Here is a 21,292-nt window from a genome sequence, read left to right on the forward strand (position 1 = left end):
GAAGGTTGTTGGTGGGCATGGACTCAGAGATATCAGTATTACAAAGCAATGATATGTTGCCTCTTACATTCATCTCCACTAGTAATGGGTAATGTGCAAATATCAAGAGGCAAAATAGGTCCCAGGTTCGATTCCGGTCAAGGGCATGTACCTTGGTTGCAGGCACATTCCCCAGTAGGGGTTGTGCAGGAGGCAGCTGATCAATGTTTCCAACTCTCTATCCCTCTCCCTTCCTCTCTGTAAAAAAAAAAATCAATAAAATATATTAAAAAAGAGGCAAAGTAAAAACAGTTGAATTAGTTTTGGGCAACTGTTCTGGCAAGAACAAAATACATACAAATGTATGAGGTTCAAAATACAAATTGTGTAACTTTTGTGATGCATTTTGTTGCATTTAAAAGTGGCAAAATTCATGCTATTATTTAAAATGCTATTTTTTTTTGTTAGAGCAATATTAAATAGCAAATAAAAACACTATGATGAGTGCACCAAGACACCATGAATGAATGGAAAAGATTTCTGTTTTAGAATATGCTTAATCACACTTTTCCCCCTGCTGTTTGAACAAGGAAATCGGCATTTTCCTTTTGCACTGAGCCCCGTAAATTATGTAACTGGCCCTGGTTACTGCTAGTAGAGCAACTTTCCTTCAATATTTTAATTTTTAAAATATCTGTTTCCTCATAAACTTCTCAAGTGCAGGGCACAGGCCTTTTTATCTTTTATATTTAGTGTCTGTCACAATAATGCCGTTTGAAAGAATAAATGAAAAATGTTTACGAATGAATAAAAGGTAACAAATATTTAAAGAATGAGTTATAGAGTACCTCTGAGTTATTTTCCCAATCAGCAGTCCTCAGAGGCCAGGTCCCAAAGCCAAAAATCAACTGGTGAGTCTCAATACTCTAAGTAATTGAGAATTAGTTACATTTTTTTAGTATTTATATTTTCCATTTCAGTCAGCTTTTGCCCATTTTAAATGGTTTTAACTTGGCTGATTATTTTAATTTTTATTTTTATTTACCTATTTATTTATTTTTCCCAAGAGGAACACTTGGTTGGTAGATTCCCAGTTGAAATGCAAGTGTTTGGAGCATCTTAACATTTCACAGAAAGGACCAAGGGGTAGTTAAGAAAGTTACATCTCGATTGCATCTTTCAGTCTACTTTATGTCCATTTCAGGAGGTACAAGACACAAAATTCATATAAAAATTACACACTATGAATTCCTTGCATTTTTCAAAATTGTCTGCTCTCAGCAGTTCCTGAATTTACAAATTTTTTTAAAGAGTACAAATCTATTTTGTAGTTCACTTTGGAAAGTTCCAGGCATCTGGAAGGTATTAACTGCTTTAGATTGTGATTTTTCTACACTTCATTCTTTTATATTAAAATTAGTTCTTATTTGAAAAAGGTTTAAGAGCCTGGCCGGCATGGCTCAGTGGCTGAGGGTCGATCTATGAACCAGGAGATCACAGTTCGATTCCCGGTCAGGCCACATGCCCAGGTTGCGGGCTTGATCCCCAGTGTGGGGCATGCAGGAAGCAGATGACCAATGATTCTCTCTCATCATTGATGTTTCTATCTCTCTCCCTCTCCCTTCCTCTCTGAAATATATATGTGAAAAAGGTAGAAGATAACTATACTTCTGGTCCCTCTTCTCCCCCTGGACGTATATGTGGAAGTAGTATAAAGGAAAGCCTTGGTCTCCATAATTTTCAGTGAATAAAACAAAGGTGAAATCCAGAATGTTCTACTTGATAGAATGTTGTCTAAGCTTCTGGAATCCTGCAGCGTGAATAGACGGAAGGACATCATCCCAAAGAAGAGATTTAAGCAGAAGACAATTCTAAGTTGTTCTAAGTTCTAAAATAACTCCCTTGAATTTGATGAAACATTTGTAGAAACTTATAAGAGTAGGAGCAAGGAAAGAAAGAGAAAGGCAACTCTTATGATTGTGGAATGTTCTCAGTGTGTGGAACATTCGAAGGGCCAGACAAGGACAAAGATATTACTCTTATCATTAAGAATAAAGACCAAAAGGAAAAATCATAGTAACAATGGCAGCTTTTGCAGCTCTCCAACTCTGCAAAGTCCTAGCTGTCTTCCTTCTTGACACCTACTTGCTCCACTGGTGAGTTATATTAGCTATATAACAAGTAAAGATACATTAACTACTGGTAGCTATTGTGTGCAGATTTCTGTACTGCCTTGTGGCTCTGTACCAGCAAAGGTACCAGCAAAGGTGCTCTTCTATAGAAGAGCAAGGATATAACTATAGAGTTGAGACAACCCCTTGTCCAGATAAGAATCTTCTCTATAGCATCCTTGAAAGATGGCCATCTGCCAGCTCTGTTCCAGAGCACTTACAATTATACTTTTGGAGATGGTCATTCCATTCTATGTCACTTGTCTTTTTAGGGATGAAAACAATTATATCCTTCAAATTCTGTATTAATGAAACACAGAATGTTTGGAATGTTGAATAAGCAATGACTTTTTATATAATCTCCTCTTTCTATGCTTCTATGATTATTTCATTTTTCATTACTTGATAAATTTCCAAACTCACATTAGTAGCTGCCTGATTATATTCGAGAAGCATCCTACAGAGAAAATAGAAATAAACACAAATTCAGTTGCTTGGCAGAGAGGACTTGGGAGTGCTGAAATAGCTGAATGCTGTAGCCTACATTATAAAATGACATTGTGTTGGTACAAAAGATAAGGTCCTTGCTTCACTGTAGAACAAAAGCAATTCATGGAGCTAAAGGTTTTCTATTCAGCATCATCTCCAAAGTAGGCTTTGATCTGGGCAACTATTTTTTTCTTTTAATCTTTATTGTTGACAGTATTACATAGGTCCTCCTTTTCCCCCCATTAACCTTTTCCAGCCTGCTCCCATCCTCCCCACTGGGCAACTATTAAGGTGGCTTAGCTACTCAGAGACTTATAGCCTTTAAGTAGATCAATAATGTTCTTCAATATTCATGCAATTTTTTTTCAAGGAGAAACAAGACCATCAAAGCAAAAAATTATGCTTCACGTATTCATATATTTGTAAAACAGAGAATGGGTGTTATGTTCAGTTTCATCTTGCCTTATGCTGCTGACAGTCCTAATTATCAACTCACCAGGAGCACACACATCTGTGGCAGAGTTAGACTTACTGCTCAGAGCGGTGAGAGAGAACACCATGGGGGCCCTCAGTAAAAGGGTGTTAGAAAGGACGTGGGCTTGGGCTTGCATTAGATGATTTTGGGGAGGGTTCAATGAAGTGGGGCTCTGCTGTGGATCAGATGTTGTCAGGAAGTGGGGGTGATTCTATGACTGGAATCTTAATAAATCTTATTTAAAAGGAGAGACAACTGGAGCAAGGCTAAAGCTAGAATTGATAGGAAGCAGCAGTCACTCAAATTACCTGGGAGAGAGGGACGTTTGGTCATATTTGTAGTTTAGAAAATGTTCGTGTTTTGTCTGTGTTCAGATAAGACTATGGAGTGGTCTTGTTTTTGTCTTGATTCATCACAGTCCTAGAGTGGCCTTGTCCGATGTTGAGGTTCTGTAACATTGTTTATGTGTAACAGGAGAGCGCCAGGGCCTAGCTTTGAGTGCAGGCCAGATCCTAGGAACATGGAGGTCTCAGTGATAGTGGAGGCCAGCTACGGGTATCAGGGACAGCTTTGTCCCTTCTCATAATATTTTTAGATGAGATTAGAAGTCTCACAAGGCCAGACGCCATGGTTGTTGTTTGTTTCATTCCTGCTATATTAAATATTTATACTAGTATATAGCCTAGATTTTAGAAGGTGTTCAATAAAGAATCTTTAAATGAATGAGTATTCAAATGAATGAGTAGATGAATGGGCTGTAGATATTCTTTAACAGTCTTTTATTTCAATTACTTTTAAAAGAGTTAAACAAAATGAAAGGAGTTCATGTATTCTTAGTGTAGGCAGATATAAAGATGAGTCAGTTGGATTCAATTTGGAGACAGTCTTACCTTGAGGAATGTACTTGCCCAGGTTCAGTTCATGCCTATTGTCACATGCAAGTATAAATAGGCATTCTCAATATTTCTGTGGTTTGGGTGATAAAATATATGATCACTCTAATCATAGAAGGGAGGACTGCTTCAGAGTAACAACCTGTGGGTACCAGTCATGGGGTCCCTAAATAGGAGGTGACAAATGAGAGGACTGTGAATGCTTCCTGCTCTCAATTCTTAGAATCTGTGGGCAATATTTAAAGAGGCAAGTAGGAAATGGACTTACTCTAAGCAATAATACTGAAAGCCACTTAAAACATGACTTACTGTCAAGAGTTTGCCCCAATAGGGCAATCAAGAATGTAAATAACTAACATTTGTCACATTTATTCCATTACATTAATTCCATTAAAATTCATTTATATTTCTTGAATATATTTTGTTAGAGAATGAACAGAGTTGACCTACAATTTACTATGAATAATTCCATGTTGATAATTCAAATGGCATGCACAGGAAGACTAAGCTATTTTGTACAAGGTAACTGAACAATCATTGTATCCATCATTGTTGTCTCCTCATTGGTAAAATTTGCTTGACAATAATTTTACATAGAAATAATAATTAAGATGTATTTTTGTGTGTGATCTTATGCAGTGTTCCATCTCCTGAATTAATCAGGAAAGTTATTTCATAAGTACTATCTGCTATGGAGCCTTCTATAAAGTCACTGTTCTATTTTTTCTGTCCATGTAAACCTCTCTTATTTTGTATGTAAAGATGTGGCCTGCATTTTTAACAGGCTCACAAGGTGATTTAATGTACTCAAGGTTTAAGATCCTCTGAAGTCCTCGTCATTATCACCACCACCACCACAGCTGTCAATCTGGCCATGAGGAGGAGTCAGAGGGTCCTTCTAGGACTGGCCTGCTTTAGGTTCCATACGACATTTTGGCAGTAACCCTACAAGAAGACCTGGGAGGCACCCCCCGCCCCCACCACCACCACCCCAGAATTGAATGTACTGACTGCAACCTCTGGAGGGTCACCTGACTTCAGTTTGTCCCTTTCCAACCCTAACTTTCCTGAAGCACCAAAAACAATTGCCCACTCTGTTAAAAATCCTTCTTTGCATTCTTTCAAACTGGATGATTTCTTATTATTTAAAACAGGAATGATCTTATATTCTAAATGTGCTTTTGTGTTAAAATAAGGGGAAAAACTGGCAAATAGATATGTGCCTAGGCTTGGATAAGGGTGCAGAAATTCTGCATATAATTCTGTCTGTGAGTATAGAGCAGTAAAAGAAGTGTAGTCCTAAGTCATATTTTTTCCATGAGTCAAAGCAATATATATATAAATATAAATATAAATATAAATATAAATATAAATATATAATAACTGTATAGACTCACACTAGATTTCTAACTCTCCCTCCAAATTTGGTTTGCTCACATTTAAAGAATATTGAAGATTATTCCACTGGTATTAAATCATAATGATGATGTTGATAATAGTATCTTACCCAAGGGCATACTGAGTACAAGTGACTCAGGCAGGACTTGAACCCATACTTACCTGGTGTCTAAGCCTCAGTTCTTGTCACCATACTACACTGCTCTTTGGCAAGAAAGTCATGGATATGTTATATCAAATTACTTCTTACACTAAGCTGTTGCATGTAGTTTCCTGGGCCTATACTTAGGCCTCGGCAAGTGAATGAGAAAATTGGAATATTGGCATATAGAGCAGTATTTATGACACCGGGCTTACAATGAAGAGAATTGGTTACAAAGGTGGGAGAGGAATCCAGAGCCACACAGGGGATGGTAAAGCAACCCAGGAATCTGCAACCACGGGAAGCCACTACCGCCCTTGACGGAGAGACAGCAGGTGGCGGCCAAGTTACCCGAGGGAGCAGGAACCCCAATAAGCCAGTCCATAAAGGAGTTCCAGCCACTCTGAAGTGGCCACTTGGGGCAGAGAAATAAGGTAAGAAACACCTGGTTTCTCCTTTGCTGTTACATTCATGTCTCCTGACACTCGAATCTCCTCCTACCCGCCACACCCAAGACCCTGAAAAAACAACCTTTATGGATTGTTTGTTCCCCTCTCTACCGAACTGAGTGAGAAAAGGACAAGGATTGAGTTGGAGGACAGACAGATCGAAACAGTCACATCCATGCTGGATTTTGTTATTTTCCAGGAAAAAAAAATGTATTTTAAGGCTCCTTTAAATAGCAAGCCCCCTGTACTTAGACTAACTTGATTGAACAACAAAAAATCTTTTGTCACATGTGACTTTAAAAACACCTATTATGCACTCTGGCCGGTTGGTTCAGTGGTTAGGCTCTACTGAAGTGTCTTTGGTTCAATTCGGTCCTGGGCACATACCGGGGCTGCAGGTTCTATCCCCTGCCCCCGGTCCCATCCGGACGCATGCAGGAGGTAACCAATTGATGTCTCTCCTCCCTCTCCCTGTCGCCCTCTCCCCACCTCCCTTCCACTCTCTCTGGGTCTCTGGAGGAAGTTCTGGTGAAGTTCCTGGACCCTGAGTTGCAGTCAGTTGTGCTCTGGGGACTGACAGCTGACACTTTCTGATTACCTGGCCGGCTCAGAAGGGGAGGGTTAGAGCGTCCTCTACGGGAGAGCTGGTCCCGGCTGGCGTGGTGGCTGGGCACCTTTCAAGCCGTTCTGCAGTATTGTCATGAGCAATGTCCTCCCCCCTGTCCGCTCCCCGCCCCCAAATACTCCCTGAAATATATGGCTGTGGTCTTATTAAATATTGCGTCAAAGGAGACTCAGTACAGATTATAGTTTGTGTGTGCTGTCACACATTTAGAGAAATGGCCAGATTAACGACTCACAAAAAAACACAAGACAGCTGCCAAAACGACGAAGTTTCAGTGCTCTCAGAGCTCGGCAGCAGGAGATGGCCGGGCAGCTCCTCGGGGATCTGAGGAGAAAGCAGACAGGATGTCTTCGGGGAGGGTGGCTGTCTTGATTTACAGAATTAAAATAATTTTTTTTTTATCCTGCGGTTTTTGAAGGAGGTGGCTATGTGGGAGTACTCTCTGGTTAAGATCACAAACTTTGAAGTCTGTGTTTCTTTTTCTTTTCACAAGTCTGTCCCCTTTTCTCTACCCCTATTACCACGGCTCCTCGTCTGTGCTTACTGCCACAGCCACTAACGCTCCCCTGCCCGGCCTCCCTCTCCTCAGTGGGAAATTTCTAAGCAAATAAGATCAGCCATACCTACTCAGGATCTTTCAATGGCTCCCCCAACCTCTGGGATAATGTTCAAAATCCAGGGGCAAAATTGTGGCTGTCATCTCACCTGCAGTCCCATTCTGGCAAGTCCTAGGCACTCACCTGCAAGGTCAACCCATACTTCTAGGAAAGCTCCATTCTCCCCAGGCCAGGTAAGCCAACACCCTAGCCTAGCAGCTCATAATGGTTGCCTGCCCCTCTGCCTCCCAGCAAAGCCGAGCCTTATTCCTTTGAGTATTGCCCAACATCCAACACCTGGGATTAAAACCGTGTTAATGGTATTTGAAAAGCACTTTACACTTTACACAGTGTTATCTCATACTTGCTCCTTTAATCCCACAGACACATGTAGGACTGAGAAGTCTATGGACTTGGGTGTGAATCCCTATGCAGCCAAGGACTGGCTAAAGGCACGGACCGCACTTCACCTCAGCCTCCAGTAGTTCCAATTCGGGCTTGTTATGAGGCTGCAATAAAACAATATCTGGCTCGCAGCCGGAACTATAAACTTGACTCCCCTTTCTGACCCCAAGCTTGGCGAGCTGCTTCTCTTATTTCTACAGCAACCCCTCCTTCTCTGAGCTCCGGAGGCCACCGAGGGTGCCAACTCTGAAGCACTGTGCCTATGTTGCATCGGGTACGAGCAATCCTTAATGGAGTGTGCAGGCACCACGTGGAGAGGACACTGATGCAGGGAGCTAAATAAGGGGTCCTGGGAGGCAGGGGTTGGATGGAGGGGACTCTGGCAGACGTTGGTCAACCAAGGGAAAGAGGCTCCCGAGGGCACACTCCACTGGGGGGGTGGGGGGCACCCACGCCTCCCGGACTCCCAGTCTCCCCCAAGTGGCCGGTGCCGGCACCCCCCACTTCACCTCTCCTATTGCCTTCCCTTCCCAGCACCAGGTACTGTCTCAGGGAACTCAAAAGCAAGTAGGGTCCCAGGGCGGACAGGGCTGGGGGAAACGCAGCCCCCGCGCGAGCGGTGCGGAGCGAGGCCCCGCCCTCCTGCCCCCACCCGGCGCGCCGGCTGGCTGCGGGCGGGACATGCGCACGGGGCGGCTGGGCGCCGGGCGCCGGGAGGCCGGGGAGCGCGCGTGCAGTTCCTCGCTGCCGGGAGCAGGCGCGGGCCGGAGCGGGCGGGCGCGGAGGGGAGCCGGCCCGCCGGGAGCTGGAGCAGGACGCGGGAGCGGGAAGCGCGCCCCCAGCGCCGCCGCGGGAGGAGTGAAGTGTGCGAGGACGCAGCAGCTCACCCGCGAGCCTGGAGCGCAGCGTCCCGGGGATGCGAACGGCGGGAAGCCACCGCGCTACTGTACCCCGAGAGCTCTGGCGGCAGTGACCTCAGCAAGGAGAGAGCGAGGCGGTGGCGAGTTCCGCGGGATCCTCGGGCCAGGGGTGCGGGGGGCGGCGGCGCGGGAGCGCGGGGCGCAGACCGGGCGGGGCGGGGGACAGTGATGAGCCAGCGCGCAGGGAGGCTGCACGCCGCTGCCGCCACCTGGAGCATCTGCCGCCCGAGCTGCTGCTCGCGGTCCGGGCCCCGGCCATGGAGACGCTGAATGGCCCCGCGGGAGGCGCTCCGGACGGGAAGCCGCAGCCGCCCGGCCAGCACCACCGCCACCACCACCTCCACCCGCTGGCTGAGCGGAGGCGGCTGCACCGCGCTCCCTCGCCCGCCAGACCCTTCCTCCAGGACCTGCACGGCCGGCCCGCGGCGCCTGGCCCGGCCCCGGCCGCCCGCTCCTCTGGCCGATCCCCGGCCCCCGCCGCCCCGCGCTCTCCCAGCCTGGCAGGCAAGGCGCCGCCCTCGCCCGGGACCCCGGCCGCGCCCGGCCGCCTCTCCCGGCGCAGCGGGGGTGCCCCCGGCGTGAAGGAGAAGCCGCCGCCAGGGGCCAGGGCTGCGGGCGGGGCTAAGGCCACTCCGGGCCCCAGAAGGGCGGCGCGCGCGGCGCCCGCGGATCCGCTGCCCCGGGCGGGGAAACCGCCGCCGTCGCCCGGGGCCGAGCCGCTGTGCGCTGCTGCCAAGAGCCGCAAAACCAAACGCGGCTCCGGGGCGCTCCCCGCCCGCGCCGCCGGGCCCCAGCCCCCCAACCCCCCGGTGCCCGCGGTGATCCTCGCCGTGACCTCCGCGGTCGGCCTCCCCGCCTCCGGCTCGCGCATCAGCCACACGGACAGCAGCTCGGACCTATCGGACTGCCCCTCCGAACCGCTGTCCGACGAGCAGCGCCTGCTCCCCGCCGCCAGCAGCGACGCTGAGTCTGGCACGGGTTCTAGCGACCGGGAATCTCTGCGAGTAGTCTCCGCGACGAGTCCCGCAGCTCGGGGGGCGCCGCTACTCAGCCCCGAGCCCCCCGCATTCCTCGCCGCGCCCCCCGCCGCCAGCGCTTTCCTCGGGGGTCGGAGCAGCCCGGGCAGGGTCCCCGCGGGGTCCCCCGGCCCCAGCGGGGCAGAGGATGCCGGGGGGCGCGCGCCGCCAGAGCGAGGAGTGCCCGGGACCCCCAAGGAGCCCGGCCCGGGCGAGCAGCCCCCACTGGCCCCGGCGGTGGAGGAGGAGGAGCTGCTGCGGGAGATGGAGGAGCTGCGCTCGGAGAACGACTATCTCAAGGTGAGCAGCGGGCGCTGTGCAGGGGTTCCGAAGCGGACCCTCAAGGGTCTGCTGGCCGCGAGCCCAGCCTCCCGGGTCCTGATGAGCGCTTTCCCCTTCTGCCTTTCACTTCCCTGTCCCCGAACACGCTGGGTGTTTGGAACTTAAGCCACAACTTCTGGAAGGAGCAACAAGACCTGTGGGTCCAGGCAGGTTCTCAACGCACGTAGCTTTTCTTGTTTCTAGAAGCCTTGCTTCCCTCTCCGGATGCCCGTTCCCCTGTCAGTGTGCCGTGGGAGAAGTGGTTTTCATCGCATTCTGCATGCACATCGAACCCCCATCACCTGTGAGAGCGGGTTCTCCCCCATCTAGGACCTCTGGTCCCCGCACCTGCGGCTGTGTCTGCCTCGGGAGGCTGCGGCGGGCCAGGCTCTTGTTATTACAGAAAATCAGGCGCCAGGTGTCTCCCTCCGGGTTCAGACAGCAGGGGCAGAGGGGTCCTTTAAGTGGGGCCTGATTTGAGGGACAACAGTGTTTTGCTTCCCAGGCCTCGGTAAGCGTCCGTGAGCCGTGTTTTCCGTGTCAGGAATGTCCACTTGATTCCCTCCACAGGCCAGCACTTTCGAGGGAATTGCAACCTCTGCCGGTATTTTCCGGCAAGGCCTGCGAGCCATGGCCTCTTGGTCTTGTTAGCCTTTGGGCACTGAACCTGAATCCATGTTTTCTCGGAGGAGGAGAGCTGGCTGGTGCTGCATGCAGAACAGCGGGCTTAGACAATGTTGGGTGGTGGGTGGGGGTGAAGATAATTGAGGTGTGAGGTGCCTTGAGAGAATATAAAGGTGATTATATTGAGGGCAATGGTTTTAATTTATTGTAATCCTCAGGTTAGTAAAGAGCTCCAGTGATGCAAACAAATCCATGCTTCTGTCAAAAGATGGTATATATCTCCTCTCAATCCACTTGGGTGGTCCTCCTTTATCAGTGGGCTATATGATTGGCACCGTTTTCTCAGCAAATGCTGAACCTACCTGATTGAGGCCCAGTTTCTGGTCAGTGGGACCAAAGGTGTGGGCTTTTATGAGGAATGGTGGTGAAGGGTGCAGTGCAAACTGGAATCAGTTAACTGCCCAGTGTTCTAAAGCGAAGCCTTTTATCAGGAGCTGCTCTTGACCAATTGAACCCAGTAGTTATTTTATCATGTGCAAAGAAGTAACAATGAGGCGGAGGAGAGACCTGGGAAAAGAGTAGATTAGGGCTTGGAGTGAGATGTTTCAAATAGTACATTTGCTTTTGTCACCTACTCTTATGTAACAGACAACAGGGTGAAATTCAGAGGTGTTGAAGAGAAAGGGCCACTATATTGCGTGACTCTGAAAGCAGCACTTTGGTAAATCGTCAACAAATGCAATCTCCCTGAGGGGGAGAAAGATAATCTTGTTCAGTTTTGAGCCCCAACTCTGGGCATAATCCCTGACCCTCTGTGTTTCTGGTTAAATGATGTTTATGCCAATTATGACTGCTAAACAAGAAAAAATTTTAAAGATATTACTCATTATATCTTTGATTTTAAGGTAGGCAGTCTGACATCATTTCAGGGTTCATTCCTAGTAACTGGCTATTTGTTTTATTTTGTCACATTGTTGGTGTCTCAGTGAATGGAATATATGTCTGACCCTGGAGTCTCGTCGAGTATATTTGATATTTTAGTGAATCTTTACACCAACATAGGGTATGGTTGTTGGTATATTATAATTCCAATTTCACAGGCAAGGATGCTGAGACCCAGACAACTTAAATGACTTCCCCAAGGTCATACAGCTGGTAAGTGGTGCCACCACCAGAGCCTTTTGCTCTGTTCCCTGCACCAGGCTGCATCCTCCTTCCAGCAAGGCTGCTTTGCTCAGAGTTCGCTGCTTGCTTTGGAGTTGTTGTATTCGCTCCAAGTGCTCCCAGGGTTTAGCTTTTCCTAGGGGCCCTATTTTCTTTTTAGGTGAAAGGGCCGTAATGAACATCTCTTCCTTAGCCTGTGTATAAGTGGTCATATAAGTCCCACTGGCAATGGTTAATTTGTGGGAAATGTTCAGTTGCCATTTCCTGTGGAGCAAATGTCATGGCCAACTGTTCACTATGCCTGAGTCCATCTCCCAGCCTTTCTCTCACAGCAGGAGAGAGAAGTGGGCAGAGGTGGTTTGAAGGAGGAGAGGAGACCAGAAGAACACTCACAAATATATGTGTGAGTTACATGTTTGGTCATTCCCGAGATTAAATTACAATAGTTCAATTTGGGGAAGACACACAGCAATTCTGATAGACTTTTCCAAAGGTCAGTGAACCCGCCCACTTAATGCAAATCTGGGAGGGGAGCATCCATGACCTCATGGAGCAGAGGCAGTAGGCGTGCCTTTGCACGTGGTATTTAGAGCATGCACATTATAAGTTGGAACTTCTCTTTTTGTTGTTCTTGTTGCTCAGCGGCACTCTTGAAGATGGTAGGTAACAGTGCATCCTTGACCTACTGCTTTCCCAGGGACTGCTGCCCAGAACTCTGGCGATTGGATAGAGCATCTCTCTCTTCAAATGTTATCTAACAAGAAGAGACCCAGCCCAGAAATTGTACTTCACTATATTCTGGAGGAATGTGACAATATTAAGTATTACATTCTTTTCTGAGTCAGTTTTGTCACCATTACTGTACAAGACTGTCGCGCTTTCTGAGGTAGAATGACGATGGGGTAACAAAGCAGAAAAACAAGGCCTGTGAAGTCATAGGAGAATGTCTTATTGATCAGGAAATTCAAGTGGCATTCTCTTGTTTTTTAGCCAGACTGCTGTATAAAAAAAGCAAATGCCAACAGAGAAGTGCATGCCTTATGTTGTGCTGTACGGGGCTGTCCTTGACCCTGCTTTCTATTCCTTTACTACCTTTATCAAAGGGCAGCAAGGTGACTCAAAGAAAAAATGCAAAAAATCACTCAATCCATTTTTCATGAACACAGTCAGAAAAGCATTCTGTTGTCCCTTTAGCTCTGGTGAACTTGGATGTATTTGGAAGTGTTCAGAAATTAAGGTAAACAGTTGAGTTCAGGTACCCAAAGGCCTCTGCTTCTTTCTCAAACCAAACCCAAGCATGTTTCATAGTGAGGACTTCTACAAAATGTTGCTGGTGTGTTTCCCCTGCCCACCTGTCTGCCACCACTGTGTTTCTGCTTGAGTGCTGTGAGGTAATCAGGCAACCTTACTGCTCTTTGTGAACGTATTAATTATGTTCTCTGTTTCCACAAGCTATTCAGGAGGATTTAATCACTCTGAGTTTATTGGCCTATTTTGAACATGCCTTTCACATTACGGGTGATGCACTCATAACACCCTCACTCTTGCTCCCGAAGAGTGTGCTCCCAAATGCAATGTCCTGTGGGATGAGCAAGGATTGGTGTGGGGAAGGGCTGCCTCTTTTTGCTCTGTCATTTCATAAGAATTATTTTTGGTTAAAACAAAGAAGCCAGTGCTAGCTAGCTACAAGGACAAATAACATTGAATTCTTTGAGAGGAAAAATTTCCCAAGGGAGATCACTGGGAAGGTCTTTTTGTTTTTTTTTACGGTGCACTGATCCAATCTTACCATTCTGTTTCTCACTTGAGGTTGTCTCCTGAGTTTCAAGCTCTGATATGGTTTTTGTTAAATTTGGCTGCCTGGGTTCTAAGTGCTCAGTGTGGCCCAGAGGCAGGGACACTGTGAGGCAGGGCCCAGCAGTTCTGAAGTGCTTCAGCTCCTCCGTCCCTCTTCTGGACCCTGCTCCTCCTCCCTTTCCTTTGGCAGGGTGAAGTGGACAGCATTTCTATTCTTTCCTGACATCCCACTTTCCACATCCATTCTTTATTCACTCTGTGAAAGAGCTGCTGTCATAATCTTGGGTGGCAAGATAATGTAGACCAGGGCCAACAGCCCATCAGCTGCTGGGTGAACTACCACTTGGTGAACAATGGTAGCAGCCCCTGAGCCTTCTTAGCTACAGCTGGGACTCTGCAGAGAACATTTCCATTGTCCAGAGGGAAATGAGGCGGGTTATTTGTGTATTACAACAGACAATAGTTTCTGTCTACAACTCCCCGAAGATGGAATTATTGCAGCAGTAGCCAGATGACTCCTCCTACTGTCCAAATTGGGCCTATTTAAGGAGTGGTTATTAAATCAATAGTAGTTATTGATTTGGGGTTGTTTAAAGGAGATTGTGACTTGGATAAAATTATCTGTATGATCAAGAATTTGCATCAGTTATACTAAGAAACCATGGATTTGGGTTTTACTTTATATTTATGGCTAAAACTGTTCTCATAGAGGTTTTCATTGAAGCATTTCATTTTAATCTTGGTGGATAGTGATTTTCAAACTAACTACATTAATTTTACTTTAGTGCTCCAATGGTATCTGGTTATTTCTCTAATTTATATGTATATAAAATAGGCTCAATTTGTTATCTGTAGGCAAAGGGGGATAGTTGAAGAGATTCACACCACTTCATGATTTCATTTTAGATACAAAATTTGAAAAATTAATTAAAAAACTAGATGAGCTTTTCAATGAGATAATGATCTAACATTTAAGTATCTGATAGATCTGATGCTAATTTAATACAAAACTGTTGATTAAGAGCAATATTTTTCTTATTAACTTCTGTGTATAAAGAAAACAGTAATTTTTCACTTTTACTTACTATGTCTAAAGTACACCTGCCTGGAACATTATATGTTCTGCTTGATTTGGCTTTCTTCAACATTTAAATGACACACATCTTATGGTTCTTTAACACAAATTAGAGCATGCTGTCAGAAAATTAATGTAGTTAGTTTGAAAATCACTATCCACCATGACCCTAATCTGAATAATCACAGTTTTTGCTTTCCAAATGTCTGCTGCCAGCTAACAGGGTTTATAATTTGCTTTTTTGGGTAACTTCTTTTCACTGAACCTGAAAATTGCTTTTTTTCAAGGCTCCAAGAAAAGAGTTTAAACACTAGCTTCATCCCATCTCTGAAACAGACTAGTATTGGGAAGCCATTTAAACTTTTAGAATAGCAACTTCCTCATTTTAAAAAGGGGGATGTCTTAATATCTTCGTTGCACATTACAATGTTTTTCTGAGGACCAGTTGTGATAATGGATATACTTGCACACTGACAATTGTCAAGCTCTAAATGTTAGTCTGCTTTTGTTATTTTACACTGACAGTGGGCTTTTAAAAGTACAATTTGAAGCCTATTATTATTTCATTCGGTCTGGTTTTTGCAAATAATGTATAGTATTTGTTGGAAAGGTTGTGTGCTTGGAATCAGACAGTCTGGGTTTGCAGTCTAACTTCCATTTATTAGCTGGGGCTTCAGACATGTCAACCAGTGTGGGTTTGCTTTTCTTGTCTATACAGTGAGATTAATATGTTCCTGGAAGGGTTATTATAGGGTTACTAATGAAGGTAAAGTGCTTAATAAAGAATGTCTTCTACAAATTTAGGTAAAATATGAGTTGTAAAAGTCATGATTCAAATACATGAAATTATGGTCTCTTCCTAATTTAGCTTCGGTGCAATTAATGTTGGTAATTATTTATGTCAAAAATATCAGCTGTTTATATCTGGCCTACTCCATGGCTTGGAGGTGTGGGTTCTTCTAGCCCTTAAGTAGTTTTTTAGCCTGCATTGGTTGTTTACGTGTCTACTGGTATATAACACATCAGCATTTAACATTAGGCCAACAAGGGCTCTCCCATTACAAAGTCTGAAAATTCAAGAACATTTTTATGCCTGGAAGTTGTATCATATCTTCTTATGACTATATCACATTTTAAAAACTTTGGTTTGAATACCAAGTAATTAAAAGCATTAGTGACTTTGGCTTTTAGGGACAAGCTTTCCAGATGGAAAAGCAGTCATAAACAATTCCTTCTGTGAACAGCATGGCCACAGACACTGTATATTTGTGTGTGCGTGTGTGTGTGTGTGTGTGTGTGTGTACATATGGTGATTATTTTTTGTATTGAACTATTTTTTATTAGTTCTACCCAGTGACACAAATACCTTTTCAAGTGTCCTCAGACACAAGGGTAAAGACTAGACTCTTTCATAGTCTGACTCATCATATTCATGGATGGAACCTGGGTGAAACTTGACCTTGATTTTGAAGATACTCTCTTTATCAAAAGGATGACATCCACAGGGCCCACTTACAGCTTTCCGTCTGTGGTCGGTCTCCTCCAGCATGGGCTGAGTCATGGCACAGCACCTGCACTACATCCTCCAAGCCTCAGTGGGGGGAGCAGGCATCAGTCACAACCTCTTTGCTGAAGGTTGGCAAGGACCTTCATGAAATATCTGAGCTCTCCAGTCCTCTGAAGAGCTCAGCCAGTCCATTCTGTTCATGTATGTTCAATGTAGGCCATTCTCTTGATTCGGGTAGTGTGGACAGGGTGGGGAGAATCTACCCGCTGGGGTTGAGGGAAAGCAGTGGCACCTCTGGACTTCCCCATAGACCACTGCATACAGTTGAGGATGGCTGAAGAACTGTCTTCACCCTGTTTATGCCAACCTGTTTTTCCATAAAGATTCCCAATGTATTTATTTGTTACACTTTTGTATTTAATTTTATGCAAGATAAAATACCCTTCAGGAGGCTTTTTTCTGTTCAATTTCTTATCTACCTGAAGCTTTGAGATTGGGAAACTCTTGTGCTTTTTTTTTTATTATTATTAAATATATTTTATTGAATTTTTACAGAGAGGAAGGGAGAGTGATAGAGAGTTAGAAACATCGATGAGAGAGAAACATTGATCAGCTGCCTCCTGCACACTCCCCACTGGAGATGTGCCCGCAACCAAGGTACATGCCCTTGACCGGAATCGAACCTGGGACCCTTGAGTCTGCAGGCTGACGCTCTATCCACTGAGCCAAACTGGTTAGGGCTTTTTTTTCCTTTTATATTATTGTAAGTAAATCCCCAGTTTTAAGAACAAATGCAGGATTAGCAAGAGTGGGGAGAATCCAGGAGCAAACTGAATGGCAGGACCTGAGCTGACAACTTAGGGTGAAGTTTTGTAAAGTTTTTTTCTTCTTTTTTTTGAGTCTTGATATTAATTGAACAAAACAAATGGGAATGACTGCGTGTATCTTATTCTGGAGGTATTTTAACTATCAGTTATCAAACAAATCAAGAAAAATCTTAGCACGCTTTCCTTAATCTCCCTCCTTCTAAATAGTTCCTTGTTAAAATCTTTAGTAATACTTCAGTAGAATTTATGTCTCACATATTGCAGCTCTGGGGATTGAGAAAATTATTTTTATAATTAGGCTACAGGACTGGAACAAACAAAGCTGCAGTTATGTCTGATATTGGTCATCGTTATGATTTGGTCTTTCTACGTGTTGACCGGTGCTGTGTAGTCATTCCACACACATTTATTGAGGACCTGCTGTATGGCTCACACTCCTCTGGGGGCCCCGAATGCAAAGAAGAACAAGACACTCACAGTGTCTGCCCTCATGGGACTTACCTTTTAGTGTGGGCGACAGATGATCAAAGAGGTGGAAGAATATAGAGCAAACCAGGGACGAGAGACAGTGGGTTGGGGAGGGAAGGTGGTCAGAGAATGCATTGGGTGTCCTCCAAATAATGAGACCGGAGCCTCACCAAGTGCTGGGAGGACCGCTTTAAGGAGAGGGCATGACAGGTGAAAGGCCTGGAGCAGTTCTCTACCTTTTGGGACAAGAGAAGCCGGGAGCTCAGAGGCCCTGGGGAGGCCTTTGAAGAATTTCTGGGTGTGATGGGAAGCCCCTGGAGGGTTTGAGTGTGGGAGGAGGTCCGAGTTCCATATTGAAAGGATAGCTGTCTGGGTTGAGACTGGGCTGTGGAGAAGGAGAGGGTGAGGGGAAGCAGGGGGTCCCAAGTGATGAATTTAAACTGTGCAGTAGCCCCTTGAGAGGGGTGGAGGGTGTGGCCTGGGAAGAGAGCGTCTAAGGTATTCTTGATGTTGAGCTGACAGCACCGGATTGGCTGTGGGATTGGAGGGATGGAGGGGAGGCAGGGACGCTGTCTGGGTTTTTCCTGTATTCAGAGGATCTCCATATTGAAGCAAAGTGAAATGAAGGTGATACATAAAGGGTAGGTGAATGGGGGAAAACAAACCCAGTGTGTATTTGAAACAATGTAAAGGTTTTATCTTTAGAATTTCCAGACCCCTAGTTAGTGCTGAGATTTGTATTGAGAGAACCCTAGTTAGTGCTGAGATTCGTTTTTTTGGTTTTTTTTTTTTTTTAAATATATTTTATTGATTTTTCACAGAGAGGAAGGGAGAGAGATAGAGAGAGTTAGAAACATCGATGAGAGAGAAGCATCGATCAGCTGCCTCTTGCACATCCCCCACCGGGAATGTGCCCGCAACCCAGGTACATGCCCCTGACCGGAATCGAACCCGGGACCTCCCAGTCCGCAGGCCGACGCTCCATCCACTGAGCCAAACCGGTTTTGGCTGAGATTCGTTTTGTGGAACAGAATTTTAGGGACCGTGGCAGGTATGTTACAATTCCAGGGCAGGTCACAGTTATGATTCCGCTGGAGTTTATGTGCTTTGAAGGCAGGGTCTGTCTGACTCATCTTTGAAACCTGGATTGTGCCTTAGTGATGGGAGTCAATGTTTGGTTTGAATCTAAAGTTTAATTATCTGCAGAGTTATTTCATTTATTATTGTGATTACGTAAGGGAATATTGGGAATGGAATAAATATTAAGAGGCCACAATGAACAATTCAGCTGGGTTTTAGTTTCTGGATCCATAATATTTGAACAGACATCTGGTGATATTCACTCATGTAAGAATGTCCAGAGGTCCCTGTGCCATATCACATAGGCCCCGTGGGTAAGTGTGCGGGTAGTTAAAGTTTAGTATCATGGGGGAGGGAGCTGGGGGGAGGCATGATCCTTTTTCTGAGGCACTCGGCTTATAAACCTACTCTGTCTGGCTTGTGTAGGATGAGTTGGATGAACTCCGGGCTGAAATGGAAGAGATGAGGGACAGCTATTTAGAGGAAGATGTTTACCAGCTGCAGGAGCTCCGGCGAGAACTGGACCGTGCTAATAAAAACTGCCGGATCCTGCAGTACCGCCTCAGGAAAGCCGAGCAGAAAAGCCTGAAGGTGGCCGAGACCGGTCAGGTGGATGGCGAGCTCATCCGAAGTCTGGAACAGGACTTAAAGGTGAGTGAGCGGGACTGATGGGACGTGAGCTCCCGGGAGGAGCTGGGGTGGAGGGGGTCGCAGATCTGAAAATGCAGCCCTCGGACCCCACTTACAGGTGGTCTTAATGTTCTGGTCATGTTTCTCTCAACAGACTTCAGCGTAAACATTTTTGTTCACTTTATGAACGAAGATTCATAAGTGTGTAGTTATATGGCTTTGGTGGTCCAAGATTTAAATCTGTCATATGAAATGGGATCTTCAAACATAATAAAAAAGAAAGAAAAGAAATCATAGGAATAGATCTATAATAAAAAAGAATTAATGCCTGGTAATTGGTGTGGCAATTGTATAGAAATGATACAGAAACTCCTTCTAAAGATCTGAAATGTTTTAAAAAAATCTCTTGATTATCAATTCAGTTATAGTCAAAGACCATTCTTAAGAGTTGACCATAATCACTTAACATTTTTATTGTTAGGTAAGTTTCTAGGATGTAGAAAACCTGAAATTACCATAACCCAAGTGAGTCTTGAATAGTGTAGTGATGATTTAACTGAGGAGAAATAAGATCATAACTAATTGTTGAAAGTGTCTTTGAGAACCAGTGACAGAAATGGGAATGAGGTGAAGAAATCCCAGACTTTAAACCACGGCTTCTCTCATGCCCAATTATCAAATCATTCATCAAGAGATGAACTATGCATAATGTCTTCCTTATTATGGGAGTACTTATGAAACCTCATTTAGCCTTTCATTATGATAACAAAAAAGATCTTTGTACTTCTATAAAATTTATAAAACACTTACAAAATGTCATTTAGTGTCGTATAAGGGTGATATATATTTCTTTTGCAAAATCTCTTTCTCATTTCCTTTTAGAAAGTAAAAGTGTTTAACTGCTTTTAACATTCAAATATTTTACCACAGGAGATAACTTAAAACTTGACTACATTAAACATCTACTACAGAATTATTATCTTTTTTACCAAATAGGTTTAATATTACCTTAGGGAACAGAAAAATTGGTTGTGTGTTGTATTATTTCTAATTTATCATTTAAAGCATCTTCACTTGAGCACAATTAACATTCTTGGTAATATCCTATAAGGAAAGAGGGCTATCCAGAGTGGCACTTTAATCCAGATAAAAGTTGTATTCTTCCTCATAATGTGGACATCACAGTTTAAACTAATACCCTCCTGTAAAAATCGGCTTGTTAATATTGCTAAGGTCTTCGCTCTTCGGTGTAATACCATATCACTTAATGATTCTGCCTCAAAAGTTGTTTGACTGCAGCCTTGGCGCACAGAAAGCTTCATACCCGGGTGACTCTCTCTGCAGGTAGCCAAAGACGTGTCTGTCCGATTGCACCATGAACTTGAAACTGTGGAGGAGAAGCGTGCGAAAGCTGAAGATGAAAATGAAGCCCTCCGACAGCAGATGATTGAAGTGGAAATATCCAAACAGGCCCTCCAAAATGAGCTGGAGAGACTGAAAGAGGTAATCCGGAAACGTACGGGGAGTTCTCCTTTGGGTTTAATTATGAGGAAGTTGGGACTCCCAGTGTCCCATTATCATTGTGGTTTAAAGTAGTGGTGGGCACACTGTGGTCTGTATGCATGGCCTGGGAAGTAAGAATGGTTTTCACATTTTTTTATAGCATTGGAAAACAGCCACCACCATACAAAATAAACTAATAAGCAAGGAAGACTATGTGACAAAGACTTTATGTTGATGCACAAACCTGGTGTTTGCTCTCTGGTCCTTTACAGAAAAGCCTGTTGAATCCTGGTCTGAAGCTATTTTTAATACTTTCCATTCAGATAAGCTGGCCATTAATTGTTTTTATGTGTTGAAATGTTGAGCACTATTACTGGAATACAACATTAAGTGGTAGCTTTTTTCTCAAAAGTCTTCTCTTCCAACAAGCTGGAAAATACGTTATGGTTGCCTGTGTAAACAGGTAATCTGAATATGCAACCAATATCTGTTATTCAGCCAATATGATTTAAATGTAGATTTTTTAAAAAATGTTGTGGAGTGACTATGTCCTAGTAAAGTGGTCTAGAAAATGAATATATATGAATTTATATAAATATAGGAGTGTATGAATATAAATATATACTCATTTGCATAAAGTAATGTAAATCCTGTTCTGTTGTTGACTGCTATTATAAGCTGAGTATTTTCTTGGAAATTAGTCTGCATATTGATGAAATTAAAAACTTGGTGAAGGCT

At 44.6% G+C, this 21,292-nt stretch overlaps 1 protein-coding gene across 5 annotated transcripts in view; it reads left to right on the forward strand.

Moving 5' to 3' along the window:
- The first annotated feature begins 8,229 nt into the window (after positions 1–8,229).
- The window catches only part of MTCL1 (microtubule crosslinking factor 1), a 120,900-nt gene continuing 107,837 nt past the window's right edge, over positions 8,230–21,292 (forward strand). For 3 of the 5 annotated variants that reach the window (XM_059706603.1, XM_059706604.1, XM_059706608.1), the window contains exons 1-3: positions 8,233–9,858; positions 18,848–19,072; positions 20,396–20,554. In XM_059706603.1, coding sequence (XP_059562586.1) covers positions 8,800–9,858; positions 18,848–19,072; positions 20,396–20,554 — 1,443 coding nt within the window. In that variant the 5' untranslated portion in view covers positions 8,233–8,799. Of the gene's footprint in view, positions 9,859–18,847; positions 19,073–20,395; positions 20,555–21,292 lie in introns of all 5 variants that reach the window. The other 2 variants (XM_059706607.1, XM_059706606.1) reach the window with 2 other exon arrangements.

The sequence above is a fragment of the Myotis daubentonii genome, chromosome 8 (assembly GCF_963259705.1).
Source record: "Myotis daubentonii chromosome 8, mMyoDau2.1, whole genome shotgun sequence".
NCBI lineage: Eukaryota > Metazoa > Chordata > Mammalia > Chiroptera > Vespertilionidae > Myotis > Myotis daubentonii.